We start from the raw sequence: 25,495 nt of genomic DNA, 5'->3' as shown, positions 1-25,495 counted from the left end.
TCTCAGTTTTGTTTCTCATCTAAGGCTTTGGGAGTTCTTTCAAATTATGTTCATTACGTTATGTTACGTTACGTTTCAAGCCCAGATATACTTCATGTTTCAGTGAGTCACTTTTGAGATGCAGTTTTTAAGAGTTAAACTATGTTTCAGTATCTCAGTTTTGTTTGAATAGCTTGAAGTAAAAATTCTAAAACACAGGACTCCACACTGCTGGCTCTGCAGGAAGTGGTGATAGAGAGAGTTCTCCGAGTCCTTCTGATCACTGCATCTCAGATTTTGAATAAACTCTCCACTGATGTTAGAAAGGCCACTTTGAATTGAATCCCTGCCACTCACACAGCAACAGAAAGCCAGGCCACCGTGTCCCGCTCCATGAGAGATCACATGGTCCAGACCATCCTGACAGGAATCAGAGAGATGTACACACAGCACACTTTGCACAGGTGCTGCTCATTGAATCTGTTGGTAACAGTGAAAGGTGCCCGATGTTTCAGCCAGAGACCCTCAGTTTGCATGCTGCCTAATTACACTGAACTTTGTTTTCAAGACAGTCCCTCAATAATCAGTCAATCATATTTTACTTTTGTTCTTTTCATTTTTATCCATTCTCTGGATTTTTTCTTCAGCGGGACACAAACTAGGTGCTAAGCAGAGGGAGAGCGGGACACTTTAGATAGTGGTGTCCAAGCTGAAGTATTCACAGACGCTTATTTGTGCTTAAAATATTCTTCCTTAGATGTGATTAAAAACAGAAGTTAAAATAAGTATTTGTGCTGTTAACATGTGTCCATGTGGGGATGATGACTGTGGAGAAATGACTACTCGAAAAAAATGTAGGTTATTGGATGCAACAAGTTCCGACTTTATAATAGTCCTTTACACTGTTTGTTTGGGGTGGCTTTGACCACCTCTTCTCACTCCTGGTTGTATTTAGCTGTGTTTTATTAATATTTATGTAATTTCATAGTACTTATATTATTATCTTAATACTTCATAGCACGATGTGTGCATATGTCTTGCATGCCATCAGACAACCCTGTGCACGCCTATCCTCCACCATCTTTGGTGCTGGAAAATGCTTCCACAGATTTCAGTTCAGCATCCTCTTGAGTGTCACGTCCCTCTCTGTATAATTTCTTCAGTGTTAATACTCTGCCTTATTTACAGCTTTAGAGGCAACTGGTTCCCAAGCGGCTGCAAATCATGTTGCTTTGAGATGACACCCCTCCCCTGAGGTAGACCGCCGGATAATTTTCAGTCACCATCATTGCAAAACTAACAGGAGCTTTATTGTCCTGTTCTGTGCCGTGTGTTCTCCTGACATAACATGTAATGTGTAAAAAATAAAACAGAATCTATCTTTGAACGTGACACACTACAGCTGTATTGAGACTTTATTAAACATTTGATAAAGCACGGCAAGCGAACCATTCTTCTTTCAAGAGAAGATCCCTCCTTTGGTGACAGGTACAAGTATCTTACTGCTAACAAACTTAAAGCCCACTCATACAAAGTATCCACACATGCAAGGAACAGCATTTAGTCTTCAGTCTACTCTAAAATGCTTTAAAAAAAACATAAATTTAATAATGGTAACAGGTAACAAAACTTTAATGGCTTTATATACAAGTACCGCGTTTGCATGTTGATTCCTTCACACTGAAATGACCACTTTCTTTCACATAATGGCAACAGAGTTACAGACAATGTGTGAGGCCAAACAACAGCAAACGGCCTCACGCTTCTTCACAGGCCCTTTTTCTCAGGGACAGCTCCCCTCACTCTGACCTTACACATGACAGGTCTTCCCATTTATCTCACTTTAGTTCCGTGTATGTATTAACACAAATGTGTAGATTTGAAAACAAGTATGCTAAAATGTATTTTTCAGAGGATGAGGTAATCGAATAAGTACCCCTGCTCCCCTGCTGTCAGCTCTACTTTTTTTTACTCATAGTAGTGCCTCTGGTGGGAGAATGTTCTCTTCATGTTTCTGTTTCTTTTTCTTCCCTCCTTTCGGCTCACGGCACTTCATGTGCGTAGGATGACCATTGTAAGAAGCCCTAAAATATGACAAGAAATAACACCGGGTATTATAAACTGCATCGCATGATTTGTCAAAACAAACAATGTGGTTCTCACTTGAGAACTGAACATGCAACTTCCTTCTGTTTTTACTCACCGAGAACATAAGCAGCTACAAGTTTCTTGTTAACACTTAAGTGGAGGTAGACAGGCACAGTAGATTCTTGCTCCCCCAGTGTCGGGAGCATCAGGGCGGCCATACACACCAGCCCAAGCAGTACTGTCAACAGACTGGGTCCTCCAGCAACAGGACGGCTCTCTGCAAATGTCACATACACACAAATAAACACACTTAGATTCAGTGCAATCACATGTGTAACTCAGAAAAAGCCTGGTAATTTACCAAACTAACTTAAGCTGCTTCCATTTAAGTCTGAAGGGGGACCCAATAGTTTGGCCAAATAACAACATACAGCAGATTATGTGCACTGAATTAATGTGGGTATAATTAAGCATATTATTTAAAACAAATCAACACAGGGTTGGAGGAACAATAATATAATTAGAATAAGCGATATCCCCTGAAATGCTCACCAATTGAATTTTGTGATAATTTGGCTCCATCTAGTGGCAGTTTCACACAGCAGCGCTTTCCCCTCTTTCTCCTACCTGTCTGGAATGCAGTCTGTTCAAAAAACTCGCTGTCAGCAATTCGGCGTTCCTCATCTTGGGGCCGGGGGCTAGGCGGGTCCTGTGAGGCAGAGGGACGGAGAGTGGCCGTCACCTCTTTGCGGCCCAGAGCTTTCCGCTGACTCTGCTCTGACACCTGCAGCCGGAACTTATCGTAGACCCCATAATGGCATGCGCGCACATCTCGGTGTCGGATTACTCTGCGTGGATGCAGAACGTTAGCCGTACAGACAGCAATAAATTAATCAATCTGCTAGTTTAGGTTCACCAAAGCATGAACTAACTCACATATCAACGCAACACTGAGGCTTGACGGCTCCAGTTGCATCCACCACGGTGTACTTGTTTGGCGCTGTGCACAGCACTGACAACGAAGAAAACAATACACGACGTAGCCATATGATTGGACATCCAAAAATGAACATAACAATTATACGGAAACACAGAGATGTTGTTTCGATCTGCTCACTGACCTTTAAACTTGAGGGCGAACTCATAGGGATTGTAGAGCGTGAGCACCTGTTTGTGAGACGACTGATCATCCGCATAGAAGACGAGCTCATTGGGGAACACGAACACGGGAAGGCTTCCTCCCACCAGCTCAGGCGGTCGATGCTGCTGCTGCTGCATTGGCTCCCGCTGAGCTCTACCCTCTGCCCAGGCCCCGCCAACTCTTCTCTAGTAACTCTCAAGCTTTGTGAGCTCCCTTCAGGTAAACAGCACTTCCCACTCTCAGCTCCTTAGGGCCATGACGTGATACTGTGAAGAGACACAAGAGATGAAATGCAAAATACACCAAGAGACAACAACCTGCCACTCTTTTACATTTTATGAAACTCTAATAGGTTAGTAATAGTGTAGTGGTAATACATTTATTTCATTTATTCACATATCTCCCATAGCTTCTAGTTACCTTACACTTTACTGTGCCTGTTTGTTTACTTTAGTGACCTGAAGGAAGCCAGAGTTTCTGCCCACCTTTTAGATGCTTTGTCTGTTTAGCTTCTCCCCCACCTCTGTGGGTTCACACCCTCTGTTCCCTCACCCCCACTGCATAACAAAGAGTGAAGCCATCCCCCGCCAACAAAAGTTACCCCCACCCCCATTGCCTTCATTATATTATGATATCCTAGTATATTTAAAAGTACATTTAAGCATTTATAACTTAATTAGATTCTAGATTTACTTTGCTCAATTTAAAGCGAAAACTAAAATTCTATCACTTATGTGATTAAAAAATTAGTTATCTGATATAGTGATATTTTACACTCACCTAAATGTTTTTAGTTTAGTCGATTTTTAAATTCAAGAGTGTAATAAGATATTTACATTGATAAACATTAAAACCTTTTTTAAACCACCTGAACCCATGTCTTTGAAACTTGAGCACAGCAGGGTTTTGTTATATACTGATAATCCTACACGTGCAAGATTTTAACGAGACGTGTATTTTTAAAGGCAAGTACTTGAAACAAAACTCAGAACTTAATGACAAGCGAGAAAGCTAAGGCAATTTCACTGGTACAACTTTTTATTAAAGGCAAACAAAGTTAACAAAGTGAACTCCATGTGCCTGGTCACGTGGTCCTTTGTGTTTACATGGTAACGGAAGAGCTCGAGGAGCGAGACCTGTGGTGTCGTAACACTTTTTATTTTCTACGTATTGTTTGCTCCACGTCAGAAAAACACAATAACATCACTACATTTGAAGCACAATGCTGCGAAGTCACTTTCAGTATATGAGATATGATTTGTTATTAAGTTATCTAGATTTCTTTAGGATTTCGTTAGTGTATATAAACTCAAAGCTGCCTTTAAAGCACAGGCAACAACGTAAACAGACACCAGAAATTAGTTTTTCGTTGAATATTTGACATAAATCTATAACAAATGAGATTTTAAAGTAATACGGTTCCCATTATTAAGTAATACCGATGGTATAACATGTTCTTGTTCTGCTCGTGTAATAACACATATTTTCACTGTATGCTAACGGTGTTCAATACTGATGGCTAGCGTTAGCCGGCTAAGAAAACCCAGCTGATAGCAAATTGCCTCTTAAACGTTGTCTACAGCAGTGTCATTTCAGAAAGCAAAGCGCAGATTTATTTAATTTCAATAACAAGTCAGAAGGAAACTTTACCTTGTTGTCAGCACACGGGTTCGTGAAACGTTAGAGCTGTAAACGAGATCTGTGCTTCTGCTCCCACCCTGTTGTTGTTGCTCCTCAAGCCTTTTTTTTCTTTGTGAATAATTGTACTGCAGACCTCGCGGTGCATGCTGGGATGGCAGAAGGCGAGTACGTGAGAACGTAAATGTTCTCCCAGCACGCGGGCTAACGTGTTTATTACAATTTCATAACGTTTGGATCGGAGAAAACTTTACCCCCCAGGCATAATTTAATTATATTTGCACAATGCTTTGACAACATAACTGCTGTGAAAAAAATGTGCTCAAATGTAAAGTATACTCACAGTTTCCTAGTGCAATAAATAGTTTTCTTTAACATATAACGTATAAATAGGCCAACTGAAAACAAGAAATAGCCTGTTTTAAACTTCCACCAGGCATGAGGTATTTTTGTAAACTGCTGGTATAAAGTTTTAAAACTTACTGTAATTTTAATTTTTCCGTTATTTCTTAATATCATGGTAGCATCGAAGCACACTATTGTGACTCCAGTATTGTCGGAGTTACCACCATTACGGCCAAAAGATGCCTCAATCTTTTCTTTCTGTAGCGAGAATTATTTTCCCGCTGTGGTATTTACAAACTCGAACATGCATGTGTAAGTTTCTTCCCCAGTTTTTGTTGTTTTAGTTAACAAGGTCATGTAACTACATGCGTTATTATGTTAGTCAGAAGGACGGAGCCTTTGAGACGTCTTGAACGCAGCAAAAGAATCACATATGTGGGCGCGCGCGTGTGAGGTTGTGATGGGGCGGGAGGGGTACGGTGCAACTGGCAAGAAATTTCAGGTCTAAGAATATAATTCTCACACTGCAACAATCAGTTATGTGGCTTCAAACTAGCCTCAAGGGACCACAGATACGAGGGTACTATACCACGCTTTTGAATATCCACCCCCAACACCAGGAGACTGACAAACTGTACTCACGAGCCATTTCGACTTCGTTATATCTGTGCTTGAGGGGGCGTGGTCATTCCCATCGGACTCGGCCAATGGCGTCGCACTGGAAGGAGCTGGGCGTTCCATTCGGTTAGGAGCAGAAGTTGAACAGCGCGAGCCGAGACAGAGCTCTAGAAAGGCAGATAGGGAGAGGGCAGAGGCAACGGCCCTCTACTGGAGGGGGGGCTTATTATAACAAATATATACACACATGTGTGAACTGTTGGGCTGCACGATAGGTCATATGTGGATAATAGTTATTTTAGAAAAGCATATAACTGCGGCTTTACATTTAAAATGCCTATTTTACTTTTCCTGTTAGACACGTCCGCCTCTATGAATCAGCGCACTTATTTGGGTACGACGTATCTGGACGTTGCTAAAGGCGCGGTTGAGGTCTTTATGAAGGTAAATAATGATTTTACCCCGACCTTTTTCAGCACGTATGCACCTTTGGTTAGCTTAGGGTTCCTTGGGGAAGATAGGTCAAAATTAATATATGTTGTTTTGGTTTTCTTTTTTGACAGCTGCGTGCCCGAGACCCGGCTAGTAGAGGCGACAGGTACATGCTAGTTACATTCGATGATCCACCATACGGAGTGAAGGTAATTAGCAACTGATGCCATTTTTACATTTTACAAGTCGTTCGTATTTTTCTGTCAGTGAGATTTTATTGTCCTTCTGGTTTGTAGTCAGTGTTGGGCGGCTTCCCGGTGGCAAAAAACGGCAAATTAGTGCTCCAAATACTGGCAAACGCGGAGCTGCACTGCCTCCGAACATCCAGCAGACATTTTGCTTTTGTGTTGAGAAAAGTCTCGGGCGTTGAGATGGAGGCGTGGAGATTTATTATCAGCTATGACGTCGCTCTTTTTTTAATATAACAACGTGTAGACTGGTCAAAGAGCCCGCCGATCACTTTTAACCCCGCCCCTTGCACCAGTCACGCATTGCCATTGGCCAATCTGGTCTGAAAGTTGATAAGCCCTCTTCATCATGAGATTTCTTTTTTTTTTGTGTATTTTTATGAGTTCGCTCATGTTCTCATTATTCATATTATAATTATTTGTCATCCCGATACGAGTGATCGTCATGTCTTTGCATAGGAGCAGTAGTCTTCATACATGCACAGACACACAGGAACAAATAAGAAATACAACGTGGGAATCACTGCGATAATTTCACGGGGTTAATGTCAACAAAGGTTTCCTCACTATAATCTGTTGACATGTTTTATGACCTGACACATATCTCCATCTGATCTTTTCATTCCCAATAAAATACAATCCACATGAACCCCTAAGATCCCTGGTGTGCTTCAGTGGCTGCTCTCTACACTATATTAGGTCTCTCTAGGCTTCCATAACTACAAGCCATACTCTACTACTCAACACAGCGTGCAGGGAGCTTACTTCATCCTGTGCCATCAATGCCTGGAGAAAACGGAATAGTTTGCATGCCTCACGACCAAGAAGCAAAATGCTCCAAGCTGAAGAGTTAATAAATGTACAAAAGCATATGTTAGAAAGCACCGCTCAGCTCACAGTGCACTTGCAATGACAAATTACTTCCACATTTCTGCTTTTTATAATCCTCTCAAAAGCTGAGTTATTGTTTACTCTGAACAGTTCAAACAGCAGCGGTGTTTTTAAAGACACCGAAACCAGAAGTGAGACTCTGAAATCATATCTCATGATAATTAAATGCAAACTATATGACACAATATTTTATGCTCCATCTTTATATGCCCAGTCATTTGGATAATATACTTAAAATCATTATTATGGAATTATTATTATTTATTATTTAAACTAATTCAAGGTTTCAAAAAAGCTTATTTTAAATTTAAAACATTCAACTCATTACTATTAATCTACTCAGTTATACTTTTGACTACGGTGTAATTACTTTTTCGCCAGTATGCTAGTTTAATAATTTCTTCTGTAACTTTATCATCTTGTGAAATAGGTTGTAAAATGTAGTGAAGTTAGGCAGCTCTGAAGTTTTTGTTTTCCTGTTACAAAACGTTTGTTACAATTAGCAGCTGTTTGGTTTAACCCAGTAAACTTCTTTTCTATTGGCAAATTTGGCAGTTTAAAAAAAAAAATTCATATACAGGCAATATGTGTTAAGTAACACAGTAACAATTTGGATGGGATAATGGAAGCAAGTACAAAGTGCAAGTTTGCTCAATATCAGTTTATTTGTACTTATAAAATCATGCATTTTTAAAACTGACATTTATTTGAGTAAAGCATATCAAAATTCTCAAATTTCTCATTTATGCATATTAATGTGTCATGTATAAGCGCTGTGATGTATGCCATTTGCTGTTACTGATGCTACACCCTGCAGCCATATTATATGCATGAAATATATTGAAGTAAAAAAAAAATATAGATGAATATGGTGAAGGATTTTTTGCATTTGCTGTTGCATCACGTAAGTTACATAATGCACTACATAATTTTTCTGACAAATGTGAAAACTTCACACCCAACTTATTAAGATAAAGAAAAATGATTATAGTCATATGGTCAAATGATATATGCTCTAAGTAAATTATTTATATAATAAATTCTATTCCCACTATTTGGAAACCTTATATTTTATTAAAAAGAATCTGAAAGCGTGAATTAGCAAAAAATAACTGCAGAGTGGGTAAAAAATATCTCTTGTATTTTACACTCCAGTTTTAAAAAGAATTAGAAATATCAGTGTTAAGTTTTTGTTATCTTTTTTGGACATAACTGAAAAACCTGGTGTTAGTGGAAATACAGATATGTTACATCATAATTTTGGAGGGTATTTGCATTCATATATCAAAAAAACAACAACTTCTATCTGATGATTTGAACCAAAACTTGCGTGAACGTCATCACTAAGACCGACTTTATATCATCAACACCAACACATATACAATTCTGTTATTTGCCAGCAGATATTTTTGTGTTACACAGGTAAACCCAGATCTGTTATCCAATGTTATGTTCGGATGACTGCAACAAAGACGAAGATAGACTGTTTCTCTTCATTGACCTTCATATTAAATTAAGGCAAAAAGACCATTTTTAGCTCACATCTCTCTGTGCAGCTCTGCAGCTCATATTGAAGCAAAAGCTCAGGCTTCAGACTCCAGGATGATGAGAATTTTATACTTTTGATAAAATAAAAAACAACAACAATTTTTTAAAAGCAATATAAAAGTTGTATGTCAATTTAAAGCTCTCACAATCAGTAATCCAAAATTAACTGAACAATTAATAACCAAGTGTAATGGTAAAGGTGGCACTAATATGATGATGTCATATGTATGATGTCAGTGAGAGCTCATATCTCCAATCCGGTCTTTAAGTAATGACGTACGAACTCTGCTTCCGGGTCCAAACTACTCTGCATTTATTAAGGCTGTTGTGTTTTTAACATGTTTTAATGTTTTGTATCTTGTTTTATTTAATCTGAACAAGCCCCTAAAAACAGTCAGTGATCCCTGTCGGCCTCTCTCGCTTTTTATTACCACTACTCATTTTAAAGCTCAGTTTATAAAACCTTACGATGTAACTACAGCCCAGCCCATGCAGCAGTATATTAATGACTAACCTCGTATTGTGGATGGATTATCTCAGTTGTTCTCCTGACTGAAGTTTGGTCCGTTTACAGCATCCTGCCATGTGATTGCATTTGTCCCTAACCATCGGGAACCCTTAAGTTAGCGTTCATCCTCCAGCTTCACTGTGTTTATATTATGCTAAACATACCTCTAGCTAGCCACCATGTAGCACATAATTATATACCAGCTAGCCCAACTTCAGTAACCCTACAACGTCACTGCTGTTTAGTTTCCTGTCTTCATTTATGTCAGAAGTGATGGTAGAGCTGTACGTTTGAATTTTTTCAGAAATCCCCCAGTCAGAACATGGTATACCAGCGGTCCCCAACCCCCGGGCCAACGACCAGTACTGGTCCGTGAGTCGGTTGGTACCGGGCCACGGGAGTTGAGGCTCGGGTGTGAAATTGATGGTTTTCACTGATTTTATCGTTAACTCGGTTTCCCTGGGTCTTTTCCCGTGTTGTAGTTGTGTGTCTTATTTTGAAAGAAATGTTTGCACGTTACCATAGCGGCCAGAGAGCATTAAGGGGCAGAGAGGAGGATGTTACTCTTAATGTTGTTGCCGCATTTCAGGAGGACGCTGCTAATAAAGTTACGCAATTACACAGTGAATTCACATTTATTATTATATTTACAAAATACCACAGTTTTTGTCTTGGTCGTATCATTTTATTTTGTTGTATTTATCCGCGACACCTTAAAGGCCGATCTGTGAAAATATTATCTGACATCTGACATTAAACTGGTCCGTGGCGCAAAAAAGGTTGGGGACCACTGTGGTATACCATCTTTAGATAGAAACTAGCGAGCTAACTCCCTGCTAACTTCTAACTCCATTAAATTTCATAAATTCTGTTTTCATAGATGCCTGGATTTTAAACAGCCACACTGATCATTTTATTAAAGATGAAAGATTTTAGACAGTTTGTAACTCTCAGTGATGCTGCAGTGTTCCTTTGACTTTGGGACCTGAAGAGAAGTTTGGACCCAGAAACGGCTAATGACGTCAGACTTAAAGACCGGATATGCTGCCTGTCGTCTCAGGCACATAGCTTTCCGTCTGAACAGAGAAGCCACACCTACCTGCACTTTAAACCTTGTATTTGTTAGTAGCGTCCAATCAAAAGAAAGTTGGCTCTAAGGTGGAGGTGGTCTTACATTCCTTGTTTTAGAGCGTGAATGGAATGAAAGGCCCTGCCGAGGACCAGTATAAGATAAATTAGGAATATTTTGAACTGTGAAGTTCTGTGTCAAAGCTGCATTAATGAATAATTCACAATTAACTGATCGATTAATAACCAGTTCTAGAATAAGTCCAAGAATAAACATTTTAAGTTGGAAATGACCCTGATCTATTCTTAATTAATATTGTGTGTAATTTTCATATGATTGTTATATTACTATCTATAGGACTGAGATTGTGCTACTTGTATTCAAAGTATTCACCACCAGTTATAGATTAAAACAATCCAAAACATGATCCCCCACCCCACCCCCACCACCACCGCCGCCACCACTCAGAAGCACCCAGGTGCTGAAGTGCTTTTTCCTATTTCTAAAGTCTACCCTCAGCTCCTCTTCATCCTGCTCTTCCTCTCTTTGTCTTTGTTGCTGTCCCCTCTTTTATTGCTTTCTTTGTGTGCCGAGGATTACGATAAAGGACAAGGTTATAGTGAACGGAGCTAGTCTGATTGCACAGTTACAGAAGCAATAAATTGTTGATGCAGAGGGAGAGAGAGATGAGGTTGGGTGGGAAGAAAATAGAAATATTCTGTAGTCTGAATTATTGAGCGCACACTAAGCCTTACACTTCTATCAGGGATGATCGGTGTCTGGGTTACTTTGCTGCTAACCCTCTGAGTGTTTTTAGTGAGGTTTTCTTGTATAACTGCCCAACATTCATCTAATGTCATTCACATAACAGTGTGCTGTGTAGAAATTCCATCTAAATTGTGGTTTTGGAATCATATCTCATGCTAATCCAAAAATCTACCCACTGGCTTGATTCGAAGCATACGTGTTCATCCCAGCAATTCAAGCTTCTTTTTTTTATTCTCTCTTTGTCTCTTCCCCTCCCTCTCCTAGCAAAGGAAGTGGTAAGCTTGCAGGTCATCCTTAGATTAAGCATGAATCTGCAGCAGTAAAGCACTTGACCCCGCTGGAGAAAAGTCCCAGAGCAGTTACACACTCACATCCTCTCTTGGCAGTGTCTCTCTGTCACGGAGGACAGGCAGCGCTGGGAAGTGTACTTTTGGATGCTTGTCATGTATGAAATTAGACCTTTTCTGAAAGGCAACTTGCAGCTCAAACGTGGGTGTGAGTTTCAAGAATATTATCTTCTATTTCCAGAGCTTCACATTACCTGATCAAATTTTATAGTTACAATTACGCCACGGTGCAAAGAGTCAGTGAAACTAAAACTCCTCTTACCAAAGGGTCAGTTTGAGCTTTTCAGTGAACACAATTTGCTGTGGGGGTTTTTTCGTATAATGACTTGATCTAACTATCTGTGGGTGTGAGTCTTTTTTGGTTAGTGGCTGTTCATGCAGAACAGTGACTTCGGTTCTCCTTTGCTGCCGCTTGTGCCTTCAACACATGTCTCTGCACTGCTTGTATTTCAGGCCGGCTGGAAGGAGAACCATGCCACCTTCATGTGCGAGCTGAAGAATCTGCAGGCGTCCGGCCTCACAACATTAGGACACGCTCTTCGCACCGCCTTCGACCTGCTTAACCTCAACCGCCTCGTCTCGGGAATCGACAACTACGGGCAGGTGTGAAAGGTTTCAGAGTTATTAAAACACGAACTTGTTTCATTGTTTGTTATGGATGTTAACACAACACTGCATAATTTATTTTTAAGCCCTTTTTCGAGCATCCATGTTCCTCACAGATTCATTCATGGGGAGAGCCACAGTACGCCTGAGCAAAGTCACACTTCTTGCACTTCACGTTGCACACATCAAGTCTAGTAAAGCGAAATCCCAACATTTGGCACTCTTTCCCTTTGTCACCACGATGTTATGGTAAATGGCCTGTATTTGTATAGCGCTTTACTTGGTCCTTAAGGACCCCAAAGCATTTTACACGTTCAGTCATCCACCCATTCACACACTGGTGATGGAAAGCTACATTGTAGCCTGGGGCGCACTGACAGAGGCTAGGCTGCCGGACACTGGCGCCACTGGACCCTCTGACCACCACCAGTAGGCAACGGGTGAAGTGTCTTACCCAAGGACACAACGACCGAGAGCCGGGGAGCCGGAGCCGGGGCTTGAACTGGCAACCTTCCGATTACAAGACGAACTGCCAACCCTTGAGCCAAGATTGCCCCAATAATGTTTACATGATCTGCGAAAGTGGCCCAGATTATTGTGTGTAGTGTGAGGTTTATTTTCCTTGTTCCTCTTTGTGCATAGTTTTCAGTTACTTGCAGTCTGTTTGTGATAATATGGCAACAAAATGTGACAAGTCAGGAAAAATCCCAAATCTGTTAGTTCTACAGACACAGATATTTACAATAACTACGTACTCATGTCATCAATCTTAAATAGAAATTCAGAAACAGTGGTGTAAGTGTTGCAGGATGGTGATTTATCTGCAGAGTAATACAGGTGTAGAGCAACTTTGCTTTTATATAGGAATATACCCAGAATACGACCAGCTGGCAACCATTTGAGGCAAGTCTCCTATTGTAAAGAGACTTGTCACAGTAGTGTTGCATAGACAGACACACACTGATTGCAGTGCATTGGCAGTCTGTCTGCATTTATAAATTAGACAGCAGTTATTTGTAAAGCTTCCAGTGTTTCTGAGAGTGATTGCAGTCGGTACGAATCAGATCCTGATGGTTTTGAGACAGGTACCCCACCAAGTGACTTATGCAATTTACTTGTGAAAAAAAGAAGTTGCTACAACTACTTGCAGTTTTTTCCAACAGCAAAAATGTTGAGTGCAGTGATCAGGCAACCAGCAGTTTTGTTTCCTGTTCACAAGGAGGTTGCCGTGCTACTTTTACTTTCATGTGAATGAGCCGTTAATCAGGTACATGAGTCTGAAATTACCTCACTCAACAGACCTGAGTGTCTCACCGCAGGAATCTTGTGTAGTGGGGCTGAGTGATGCAGTTAAAGTTGCCCATTAGCGCATGACGTCTTGGAGTTTGGGATGAAATCTGACTGAGTGAAGCCATTTACTGTATATCACATTTCCGCCATTCTGTGCTCCGACTCTACATCTGCTCACACATTCATCAAAAAAATCGTCTCTCTTTCTTCTCATCCTCTCTGTCACCTGCTCACAAACTGGCTCCCGCTGAACATCAGCCTATAAATGTAACCAGAAACACAGGACTGTGACCAGATCACACTGGATTCTGGTACTGTTTGCTAGGGGTGGGGGGAAAAATCAAGACATTATAGTCAGTAGTCTATGTCATAGTCATAGTCAATATTTTGCGTGGCAATATTGTAACAATAGTAGACACCAAATATTGATATTTTATTATGTAAAATATGACATTTTTGATATATAATAAATATCTTATCAAATGAAATATCAATATTTGTCTAATAGGAGGAAACTTTTCTGCAAACATTTGCAGGCTGACTCTGACTGACTGCAGTCGCTCTTAGAGAGACTGTCATAGGTTTGCAAATAATTGCTGTCTAGTTTATAAATGCAGTGAGATAACACGTTGTCATTAGTCGGAATGAATCTCGGTCAATGAGCACAATTCGAGGGGACTCAACTCAACTGGCTGCCAGCTGGCTGTATTCTGGTTATCTTCATATAGGACAGGAAAGTTTCTGAGTGCAAATTATATAAATGAATTTCTGTCTATTTATAAAGCAACATATGTGTGATTTATGACACTTTATTACAGGTAATTGTTGTATTATCAGAAAGATATTGGATGTATTCGACACCTTGACTCTGTCTTATGGCAACATTTATGGCAGGTTTTAGTGACAGTGTTGGTGTGCTCGACAGTCTCATTTTACACCATGTAGGAAATGTTTTAAACCTATTGGACTCTGGAACCTGAATTGATTAAGCACCGGAGACATGCACAGTCTTAATCTTGTGCATTCCTACTGTTTAATGCATCTGCATGCAGTTCACAGTTTTTGTCGAGTTGAAGGTGGAAAATGGATTCACACATTCTGCCCTCGTGTGATTGCTTTAAACTGTTATTTAGTGATATAAATGAATTGTCTTAAAAAGAAATTATGGGACACAATAGTGCTTTTATCACACTGATGTAGCTTGGACTTTATTTTACCCTATGTGTTTTTTGATGTTTTAATTTAGGATTGCTTGTTTAAGCTGCTGATGTCCTAATCAAGGTGACCAAGGGCAGGTCTACCAGAATAATGTGAAAGGAGATGTGGATTTCACTCATTTTAACTTTTAAAGAAAAGTACAAAAATGAATAGCGGAGGCTGGTATGTGTTCATAACCGAGACATTTTATGGCTAAACCTAAATTAATACTGGACTAAATGTAACTGAAGTAATAAGAGGACGACATCATGTACCTGGAGACAACAGGGTGAATAGAGACTTTTGACTGAAGCCTAATCCACTCGACCTTGCTTCAGTTAACCCAGTCATCTTCTCGTCAAGTACATCTTTTTTCTAAACCCCTGCTCTAAGGCACAGATGGATTACTACGCTCGGGCAGTGACCCGAGTTCTGTGCATCAGGAGCGTTTAAATCTACTTAAGCATTCTCTGTGTGTTTGAATTAGATGAGGCTGACCTCTGCAGCGCAGTGCTAAAGGCCTCTGTCCTTATTAACAAGGAACACACGGACACTTTGCACCTTACAGATTCATCCGTACACAAAGAAAAAGATTACATGTAGTTTCTGTGGGATGGTAATTCCATAATGATTCCTGCATTTAAGTAGATGTCTGTTTAAACGTTATACCAGCATTTTGCCATTAGTCGAAGCATGCAACGTGTAACGGTTGTGCTGTTAGGTTCACATGTGTTACCAATTTTATGATCCTTTTCATCCACAGTCAGAGCCCTGAACAGTGAGTTGGAATGCAAAGTAAAAAAAAACAGAAGTCAGAGTAGTGAGAATAAATGGGCTCAGTGTTTTTTCCATTTAGTATTGAACTTGGAATTAATTGCTGAATGTTATCGTTTCCCTCTCAGGGCCGCAACCCATTCTTCCTCGAGCCATCTGTGATCATCACCATCACTGATGGGAACAAGCTCACGCACAGCTCGGGAGTGCCAGATGAGGTGAGAGCACAAACAAATGCAGTGGCACTACCATGTAGTATTTATGCAGTGATTCCAGCTGGGTCTGTTGTACACACATGTCATAAGTTGAGTCGCTGAAGCGATCTGAGGGTTAAGATCTGTAAAACGAACGACCTTTTGCGTTTCCACTTATGAACTTGCTCTCCCGCTTCATTCTTGTCTGCTGTGTAGCTGCACCTGCCTCTGAATTCTCCCTTGGCTGGCAGCGAGCTGACCAAAGAGCCTTTTCGCTGGGACCAGCGTCTGTTTGCACTGGTACTGAGGCTGCCAGGAGCAGCTACACCAGATAATGAGCAACTTGGTAGCGTCCCCACGGATGAGTCTGCTATCACCCAGATGTGTGAAGTTACTGGAGGTTTGTCATTTTTTCCTACTTTCATTCATTCAGCACGTGTCTGCACTCTTTGGGGTAGAGCTCCACAATAAATTCTCTTATGCCTGATCGCCGTGTGTCCCGCTTTTTCCTCTCAGGGCGATCATACTGTGTGCGAACACAGAGGATGTTGAACCAGTGTCTGGAGTCTCTGGTCCAAAAGGTTCAAAGCGGTGTTGTCATTAATTTTGAAAAGACCGGGCCAGATCCGCCTCCAGTTGGGGAAGGTGAGTGATCAGAACGCAGCGACCATTAAAACCATTAAAAGTTCAAATCCCAGGGTAAAGTTTTTCACCTGTTTAAACTTTAAACACAGAGCAAATAAAATTAAAGGAGAACTGAGTGCATTTTCTAGTTTGGCCAAGTACAGAGAATTATTATAAACTGGTGATTTAATTTAAACATCATATTAATGGTATATCCCAAAAATATTTATGCCCAAAATGCTGATTTTACGTAATTTGATCACATGTAAATTTTCCATGTACACTGTAATTTGTTACATTTAATGAAATCAGGCAAATTAAATTTACTTGATTGGTATACAGTCAGTTTATACTTCCTTAATGATTAGTTATTTGGATAAATAAACGATTGCTTCATGTTTAAGAGGGCAAAGAATCATTTTTTGAGTGCAAGAGAAACTAGAGATTCCTTGTTGAATGTTTGGATGAATATGATCAACTAAAATCAGATTCTGTTCTTTCCCATTTGCATATTTGCCTGTTAGCTGATATCAGTCAACGCGGCGTGACCCTGCCCGTCAGGTTCATCCCTGCCAAACAGAACAGTTAATATCAGCCTGCTTATTGTGTTTCTGTTTTCCAGATAACTCTGTGGACTCAAGTCGGCCCGTGTCATCCTTCAGCCCACAGCCATGGCACAGCTGCCACAAACTCATCTATGTGCGACCAAACCCAAAGACTGGGGTGCCAGTCGGGCATTGGCCCATACCAGAGTCCTTCTGGCCGGACCAGAACTCTCCAACCCTAGTGAGCAGAGAAGCTTCAAAATACCTCAGCAGCCTTTTTAGTCTGTCTTTCAGATAACATCTTATAGTGCTTGATTATATGTCAGTATTTGTATTGTGTAGCTTTATGGACTCTCAAACTCTCTTACTTCCTTTCTCTTTTATTGGCACCAGTTTTTTTCTGTAACACCTTTTAGTGACCGTCCAGTATAATTGCGATTACCTGTAAAACTTTAATGGTTTGTTATATACTGCTGTCATAAGGACGTCAGAGGATTGTGTACCAAAGACAAACACACCTAACAGTTTGCTCATTTCCATCCGCTGCTCACAGCCACCTCGCACTGCTCACCCCGTGGTGCGTTTCTCTTGCGTGGACTGTGAACCCATGGTGATCGACAAGCTTCCCTTCGACAAGTATGAACTGGAGCCCTCTCCGCTCACCCAGTACATCCTGGAAAGGAAGTCCCCACACATGTGCTGGCAGGTAGAGTAAACGCTTCCAACAACGCTCATCACCTTATTTACAAAGTCACAGGTGTTGGCTCAGGGAATTTCTAGAAACCCAGACATAATGAGGTTACTTGCTAAATTCATCATAGCGTTTCACCTTTTTTGGGCTGATATGAAGTAGTTGTTGGTCACGCCATTAAAGCTCTGTGAATACAGCTTGGCTTCATTTTTAGCAGCTCTGCTTTACCTTCATGTTTTCTCTTGCTGTCCTCAGGTGTTTGTCAGCAGCAGCGGGAAGCAGAATGACCTGGGGCATCCTTTTGGCTACCTTAAAGCCAGCACCACTCTCACCTGTGTTAATCTGTTTGTTATGCCGTACAACTACCCAGTCCTTCTCCCACTCCTCGGTGAGGCATATTGTAGTAAATTTGTCTTTAGGGTGGCCTAAAAAAACCAAAACTACAAGTTTTGGGTCAGTAGGCCTGAGCTGACATTATATTTAAAAGCTCTCCTTTTCTGGGACACCTCATCATCTGCAGTCATGACAAGTATCAGTCTAACAACACAGAAAATCATTAAAAGGTTTATCTTTAACAATTCTGTACAAGACATGAATATTTTCTGGGCAATTATGTGTGTTTCAAAGCTTGTTGTAGACTTACCATCATCATCCTCAGTACTGATGCATGTGGATCAGTGGGTCTGCTGCAGCTGGACACCAATGCAGATGCTATAATCTCTCAGAGTAACCCACTCCTCATTTTCTCCTTCTATCTGCAGATGATTTTTTCAAAGTGCACAAACTAAAACCAAACCTTAAGTGGCGACAGGCCTTTGAGATGTACCTGAAGACGATGCCTCCATACTACCTCCTGGTAAATGAATGCAACATCTTTGAGGTTGCCTTTAGTTTATATGGATTTATGGTGTTTTTCTTGTAACTAACATTTTAAATTGTGACAGCCCTTGAAAAAGGCACTGAGGATGATGGGTGCACCTAACCTCATCGCGGACACCATGGACTGCGGACTGAGTTACAGCGTCATTTCTTACCTGAAGAAGCTCAGCCAGCAGGTAAGTCACTTCCAAAGACTAAAACGGGGTTTTGTGATGCTTATTGATCGTGATGAAATGTAGAGATCAGACTAAACGACACAAGCAGTGAGGAGACTGAACTGAAACTATAAACTTGTCAAAGACAACGAGCACTGATGCTGTGTGAGGCCTCCGGTTCCATCAAAGGCTTCTCATCTTATTTCTTCTGTTAGTTTGAAGAGTATGTTAAGCATCAAGCAGCGGCGTCAAAGTGGAAGTATTATTCAAGTCATAGTTTGGAAACTCATGCACACTGACTGGATATTTTCAGGAGTGACAGTCTCACCATCTGCTCTAGATACAGATGCTGACTATACAGTTATGAGTCCTGTGCAACCATCATTTTACTATCAACTGTGGAGCTAAAAGAGTTTCTAAATGAGTATATGAAGTCTTTATAAATACTTGTCTTATTTTTTAATATGATTATCTGTGGCTGAAATGAGCTGTATGAAAGACTGCCAAGAAACAGAGTGGAGAGATGTCTTCCAAATTATATTTCACTCATTTCACTTTGCTTGTTATCCTCATACTGAGATGTTGTGTTTGTTGGCTCGAAGGCAAAAATGGAGTCGGATCGTCTGATTGTGTCGGTGGGGAAAAAGGCTCCTCAGGAAACCGGCATAAAGGTGAAGAACCACTCCAGCTCGCTTTCTCTAGCCCACCGGCGAGACTTTAAGCAGCTGCTGCAGGGAATCACGGGGGAGGGGCCCCTTCGCCTGGCGGACATTAATTTCAAAGAGTTTGCCGGTTTCCAGATCGTCCTGCTCAACAAGGTAGGTTTAGGACAGTCGGACACTTTGTGCAGTGTGTGGCATACTTTCTGTCAGCGGAAAGGGAAAACACAGCGTGTACAGTAGGATTCTTTCTGACTAGATGTGTTCACAGGATGTAAAGCCTCAAGCTTATCGGAATGCCTACGACATCCCAAGACGGAACCTCCTGGATCAGCTCACACGAATGCGCTCCAATTTGCTGCGGACGTCACTAAAACTGATCCGAGGGCAAGATGAAGGTAACTTAATATGCAGTGTGTTGCTAGTGGGAGGCAACAACTTAATGAGCTTGCATCATGCGTTTCTTCAGCTGGAATCCAGTGTAGTTACTACAACATTTAATTAAATCATCGTTTTGTGGTTGTTAGATTCCCTGCACAGTATTCCAGTGGCTCAGATGGGAAACTATCAGGAGTACCTAAAAATGATGCCGTCTCCTTTGAGAGAGATCGACCCCGATCAACCTAAACGGCTGCACACATTTGGGAATCCTTTCAAGCAGGATAAGAAGGTAATGCAGTTTAGCTGCACACAGATGTCTTCACTCAGTATCGCGCCCTTCCATTGTGTAACGGTTTCCTCTGTCTGTCTGCTATTCCCAGGGGATGATGATCGATGAGGCGGATGAGTTTGTAGCAGGCCCTCAAAATAAGAAGAGAGGAAATTCCAGTGACTCCAATTCGGGAGCTACTGTGAAGAGAAGGCGGAGCATGTCACCGTTGCTGCGGCGGCCGCAGACACCATCAGGGAACACCAACCATGTGGTGATTGGGAAGAACCTAGCAGGGATTCAGGGGCAGCAGAACCTCCTCAAACCAGTTCCACAGCACAAAGGTAAGATGTGAAGGTAATAGCAAAGTATGCTCGAAGGTGGTGAACACGAGGTTCACGTTGTTCATTGTTGCATCATCAGGAGTGGATAGCAGCAACATGGTGGTCACAGAGAGTAACGGCGACAGCGCTCTCGGGCTCGACTCTGGGGAAATCTGGCCTGCAGAGATGGAAACTGAGGCAGGGAATCCATCTTCACCGAGTTTAGAGGAGAAAGTTGGGACAGGAGCAGCAGTTCGCGGGGAGGACCTCGGTACGATGGAGGAGAGGCTGGTGGAAGATCATCTAAATGAGCAGCCGCTGGAGGAGAAGCACAACTGTGATCGCCTGAGTCCACAGAGCCAGCTGGATGGCGCTGACGCTGAGCCGGCAGTGCCTGAGATCATTTTCATAGCTCCACTAGACGGCAACCTGGCAGAGCTGCGGACACGGGTCATCAAGGAGGTCCGCAAACCTGGACGAAGTGAGTACATGTTTGTTTTTCAACAATATCATAATTAAAGATCTTTACACAAAGAATGCGTTGCAAAAAAACAACACAAAATTCAGAATTTTTCACGTGCTGTGTAACGTAAGCGTTACGATTTTACGAAAAGTTTCCATCAAACCACGACGAGCTGGTCCTGATGTTTCTGAACAATAAAAGGAAGAAACAGATTCTAAGTTCATCCAATTCTCACAAGAAGGCAGCAGAAGGGAGAACTTCAGGGTTTGATCCAGGAGATGAAGCTGCATCATGACTGCTTTCGTACATATTTCAGGATGTCAGTGGGCAGTGTGATCTCTTGTTAGCAGAGCTGAGAAATCATTTCAGAGAGCTACTGACCTCAAGCAGCATCTAGCTGTGTGTCTGATTTATAATAATATTATTTTAGTAGTTGTATATGTGTGTTACGAGGTCACTTGTTACCAACTGCAGTGTTCTGATTAGTCACAGCTGTTTATTTGCAACAAATCAGAAAATTCAAGCTTGATTGGAAAAAATGCCAAAAATTATCCCGCGAAATTATGTGGTCTGTGTGAACGGCTACATTAAGAATAGGTGAGTCTGAAAAACATATTTTTCTGGTGTGTAAAGTCCTTCATATTAATAATAGCCAAAAAATTACTATCAATATGAAAAGAAGCAGAAGCAAAACAGAACTAATATTGATACGTGACAGTCTGTATAGTTTATTAGAAAAAAGTGCAAGTTTTAAAAAGAAATATTTAAATTCAAATAAAAATGATCAATTTCAAGTGCATGAAACACGTAGTTATTCAGACTGACTTCCTCTTCAATCCACAGCTTGTAGAAAGTTCAAAAGAGTTCCCCAAACCTTTTCTGATTTTTTTGTTTGCTTAAAATATTTGTGTTAGTGTTTCTAGTGGACGGTTCGACATTTTGGACAATATTGTGATTTAAATGATCATAGTGGATTTTTATTAATTTTTTTGGCCTTTTTCAGCTTTATTGAAAGATACAGTGGAGAAATGACAGGAAGGGACAGCAAAGAGAGAGAGGGAGAGAGGCAGGGGAAGACATATGGCAAAGGGCCGTGGGTCAGAGTCGAACCCGCGTCCTGCTCAACACACTGAGCCAAACCGGCGCCCAATCACAGTGGATTTATTGAACTTGAAAACATTGTCCTTTCAACAGTGAATTTATTTGCATTATACTTAACTGAAAAGTAAATAAATGTGAACTGAACCAAACATACCAGAGGCTGTCAGGAAGTTGGTCCACTGAAAGGTCAGAGCATCAAACACAGCAGCAGAGTAATCATTCGTTTTGTTTTACTAATCGTTAGAAGCCAAAATTGTACTTGAAATGAAAACGTGATTATTGCACAGCTTCGTCCCATAATGTTTTAATCTTTCCACAGTGAGACAGTCCTCTTTAGCTGTTTACATTTAATACTTATTAACCACTCGTAATCTAAGGTTTGTATTCATCATCTGATTATTATGTGGGGGAATTATGCTGCTGTACCTTTAAAATGTTCTTTTATGATAAAATGTTTCCCTTTAGTTCAAGGTTCAGATGAAACGGATGTTAAACCTCTTCAAGCACATGAAAACTCTTTCCCCCTTGCGTCTGTTAGAGTTGTTGTCAGATGTCGTCTTTATGGGGGTAAAAGTTAAAGGTCAAAGCTTGACTGTCCTTAACACTTGATCGTACCACACTTTCACGTCTTTTAAAGCTGGATTAGCGGACTGATTTTTACCTTTTTTTCATTACATCAGAGAAAAGGCAGCTGTAGCCCATTTACAGTCTATGTGCACCCAGTGAGGAACATTGCAGTATTTTTTTTTTTTAATTAAACATAATGGATCTGTCAGCTGTGCGGCCAGTAATACAACACTAATAATAAGTTTACACATTTTTTTAAACATTTTTTTCATACAATATTTTCATATAAATCCCAAAATTGTTTTTGATTTCTGAGCTAAATCAGTCAGAGGTGGCAGAGAAATGTAAAATACTGATTTATTTTATTCTAATTTTGGGACGTACTGGGAACATTTGAACCGCTTCCTTACCTTTGTGCTTGTGCCTTTTCTCAGACTATGATGCAATACTCAGACTACTGCAGCAGGTGAAAGGCCCGCCAAACGTACAGCGGTACTTCATCCAGCACGCCATCAAAGAAGCAATGAGGTAAGAAACTGAGCGGCTTTGAATCTTTTGAAATCCCCAGACAAGCCTGTTAAACAGCGCGTCACTGCACTGACATACAGTGAGTTCAGTGTTTCTGAGGCACTGCAGCTTCAATGGCATTCATTTCAGAGCCCTTTGAATCGAATTCATCTGCAGCGCTCTGATAAAGTTTGAGGTTCCTACTGCAGTAAGCTGGAAAAGGAAATCAAATCGATAGTGTGAGCTCCCACCAGCATTACAACTGCACTTGTTCCAAACACCTTGCCACAGTTCATCTGTGGATTCATCTGTTCTGTCTCTTCTTACACTGATTTAATGTGAGGTTGATGTCGCACGACTCGTTGTTCTTCCTGTTATTGAAAAGTCGTCGCTTTGATCCAAACATCTAAACATGTCCTGAACAGGTTCAAGAAGCGAGTACTGATCCAGCAGCTGGAGAACGCCCTCGCGGAGCTGGAGGGGAAGCAAACAACACCACAGCTTCCCAATGACCATGGCAGGTAGTGACAAAGCCACTTTTGCGTAAATTTTCTTGCCGGCTGGACATCGCCACCCGAAGAGAAGCATCCCTCTAGACCAAGCCTCAGAAATTCCAAATTGGAAACCAGCTTGGGAGAAGAACAAATGCACTGATAGTCCCTGTGCTGTACGTCACATCCTGTTAGAGGCAGAGGGCTTATTCAGAGGAGGGGCCTTGGGGAGCAGCTCCACTGGGGATGAGTACAGAGACTTTAAAAATAATCCTCTGACAGATGCCTTAAACACCCATATGGCTTTTGTCTGTATGGGGACGTTGCTCAGAAACCACACATACACTCCATTAGACAGATAACACAGTAAGCCAGCAGAGCAAGGGATAGACTGGCTTATTGGGATAGTTATGCTAAAAAACAACAAAACAAAAAAAAAAAACAGGCCCTTCTTCAGCTGGTCTGAAAAGTGTTTTATGGGTAATAAAATGTGCATTCATGAAAATTCATGGATGGAAGGAGAAATACTGTCCAGAAGCAAGACAAACCCTCATATTTTTTAGTGTTAAATCTGCAACAGGATGCACTTTGTTGTCCATGTTACTGTTGATCAATATGCCCCCATTATTAGTGGTTGCACTGGCATCAGAGGTGGGCAATATGGGAATAAGACTATGAGTGCCATAGTAGCGATTAGGGCTGGGTATTGTCACTGATAACCAGCCCGACAGCGCTGTACACAATGGTAGACTGGTGAGTAATAAGCGAGCAAATAATGCAGATAACAGAGATTTGAGACGACAAAACCTGCAGCATCAGAATCTGTGAGATGTCGGCTTTCAGCCCCGACGGCGTGTATGTGCTGTCGGGTGAACGATCCACGCTTTGTGCAGAATCTGCTTACCTGCTCTCATTTGCTGTTTTAGCTGTTTGGTGGCAGCAAGCAAGGCTGCACATTATGGGAAATACTGTGTTTAGTACTGGGGTGTATTAGAGTTGAGTCAACGGAATAGCAAACTCATAGTGTGCATATGACCATATTGCCCAACCCCAAGCAGCATTAAATAAGACTTCACATATGCCTCACTCATGGCAGCTCCCAACATGTTCTGAACCCACAACCAGCTCCAACCTTTTAAAGCGTGACTTTGAAGGACAGCACCAAGTAGCCGAATCAGTGTTTTTTTGTGATAGTTGCACAATGCCGCCTTTTTCCTTCTGAAACAGTCCAACACGAAGCAGCAGTGTTTACCGGTTTAGTGACCGAGCAGCATTCTTCCTCTCACCTGCCATCACAGCAATACAACATGGGTTACTCCTGCAACTCCACAGGCGCACACTCACGCCCGAGTCATCCTCACACCTCAAACGCTCCAGCGGTTCCCAGCGTAACACAGTTTTGCATCCAGCAGTCGCCTTTTTGTTGAAGTTGAACCTTTTGCATTTCTCCTCTGCTGCTTTTCAGATGAACCTGGCATCAGCGCTCCTCCTGAGTTCTCCTTGTTTTTACAACAGATGTACACTACTTTTTAATGTTCATAGGGAATAGAGATTATTTTTGTGAAATTGCTTATTTCAGAGTCTAAGAAATATTTTGAAAGACAAATGTTCAAAGCCATTTTTGTAAACTGTTAAAATACATATACAAAGTGGAAAGTTTTATGAACCTACTTCTTTTTTTATCAAAACAAAAAATTAAAAAAAATGATAACAAATTAATCCACGGGTAGAATTGTGTTTTGTGTGTCAGACTGTGTAGTTCTAGCACAGGGGTGGGCAATCTCAGTCCACGAGGGCCGGTGTCCCTGCAGGTTTTAGATGTGTCCTCGAACCAACACAGCTGATTTAAATGGCTAAATGACCTCCTCAACATGTCCTGAAGTTCTCCAGAGGCCTGGTAACGAACTAATCATGTGATTCAGGTGTGTTGACCCAGGGTGAGATCTAAAACCTGCAGGGACACCGGCCCTCCTGGACTGAGATTGCCCACCCCTGTTCTAGCATGAAGTTGGTGTTTTTTTTAAAGACTCAGTTGATGAGCACACAGCTCGCTTACTTTCATCTTTCATTCTTTTTTTCAAGCAGTTTTGGTTTAACCTCCATAAAGTCTCTAGAGTCTGTGTTTCTTTTGTAAAGCCTCAACTTTAAACTGAGCAAATG

At 41.3% G+C, this 25,495-nt stretch overlaps 2 protein-coding genes across 2 annotated transcripts; one reads left to right on the top strand and one right to left on the bottom strand.

Annotated features, from left to right (window-relative positions):
* Positions 1-1,360: 1,360 nt before the first annotated feature.
* On the bottom strand, positions 1,361-5,009 carry mospd1 (motile sperm domain containing 1). The gene is made up of 6 exons (XM_013264440.3): positions 4,859-5,009; positions 3,189-3,474; positions 3,004-3,079; positions 2,695-2,915; positions 2,183-2,344; positions 1,361-2,063 (listed from the first exon to the last, which is right to left on the bottom strand). The coding sequence occupies exons 2-6, from the start codon at positions 3,343-3,345 to the stop codon at positions 2,032-2,034; spliced, it is 648 nt and encodes a 215-aa protein (XP_013119894.1). The 5' UTR covers positions 3,346-3,474; positions 4,859-5,009; the 3' UTR covers positions 1,361-2,031.
* A 168-nt stretch (positions 5,010-5,177) lies between these two features.
* ints6l (integrator complex subunit 6 like) lies at positions 5,178-25,054 on the top strand. The gene is made up of 19 exons (XM_003455766.5): positions 5,178-6,253; positions 6,373-6,450; positions 12,074-12,223; positions 15,616-15,705; positions 15,898-16,081; positions 16,198-16,326; positions 16,928-17,091; positions 17,404-17,556; positions 17,797-17,929; positions 18,303-18,397; positions 18,486-18,596; positions 19,178-19,393; positions 19,506-19,632; positions 19,762-19,904; positions 19,996-20,227; positions 20,307-20,687; positions 22,772-22,865; positions 23,270-23,365; positions 24,801-25,054. The coding sequence occupies exons 1-19, from the start codon at positions 6,143-6,145 to the stop codon at positions 24,802-24,804; spliced, it is 2,691 nt and encodes an 896-aa protein (XP_003455814.1). The 5' UTR covers positions 5,178-6,142; the 3' UTR covers positions 24,805-25,054.
* Positions 25,055-25,495: the final 441 nt, after the last annotated feature.

The sequence above is a fragment of the Oreochromis niloticus genome, linkage group LG2, assembly GCF_001858045.2.
Source record: "Oreochromis niloticus isolate F11D_XX linkage group LG2, O_niloticus_UMD_NMBU, whole genome shotgun sequence".
Classification (NCBI taxonomy): Eukaryota; Metazoa; Chordata; class Actinopteri; order Cichliformes; family Cichlidae; genus Oreochromis; species Oreochromis niloticus.
Note: the sequence above shows the minus strand (reverse complement) of the source record. Positions and strands in the feature narration are given on the sequence as shown.

What these genes read in the sequence shown, in the direction of transcription:
- ints6l (XM_003455766.5), top strand. Translation starts at nt 6,143, where the DNA reads ATGCCTATTTTACTTTTCCTGTTAGACACGTCCGCCTCTATGAATCAG. An exon ending in AGATCGTCCTGCTCAACAAG is followed by an intron (nt 19,394 to 19,505) that starts GTAGGTTTAGGA and finishes ATGTGTTCACAG; the next exon opens with GATGTAAAGCCTCAAGCTTA. An exon ending in GGTCCGCAAACCTGGACGAA is followed by an intron (nt 20,688 to 22,771) that starts GTGAGTACATGT and finishes GCCTTTTCTCAG; the next exon opens with ACTATGATGCAATACTCAGA.
- mospd1 (XM_013264440.3), bottom strand. Translation starts at nt 3,345, where the DNA reads ATGCAGCAGCAGCAGCATCGACCGCCTGAGCTGGTGGGAGGAAGCCTT. An exon ending in ACAGACTGCATTCCAGACAG is followed by an intron (nt 2,345 to 2,694) that starts GTAGGAGAAAGA and finishes TGACATTTGCAG; the next exon opens with AGAGCCGTCCTGTTGCTGGA. An exon ending in TGTAGCTGCTTATGTTCTCG is followed by an intron (nt 2,064 to 2,182) that starts GTGAGTAAAAAC and finishes GTCATATTTTAG; the next exon opens with GGCTTCTTACAATGGTCATC.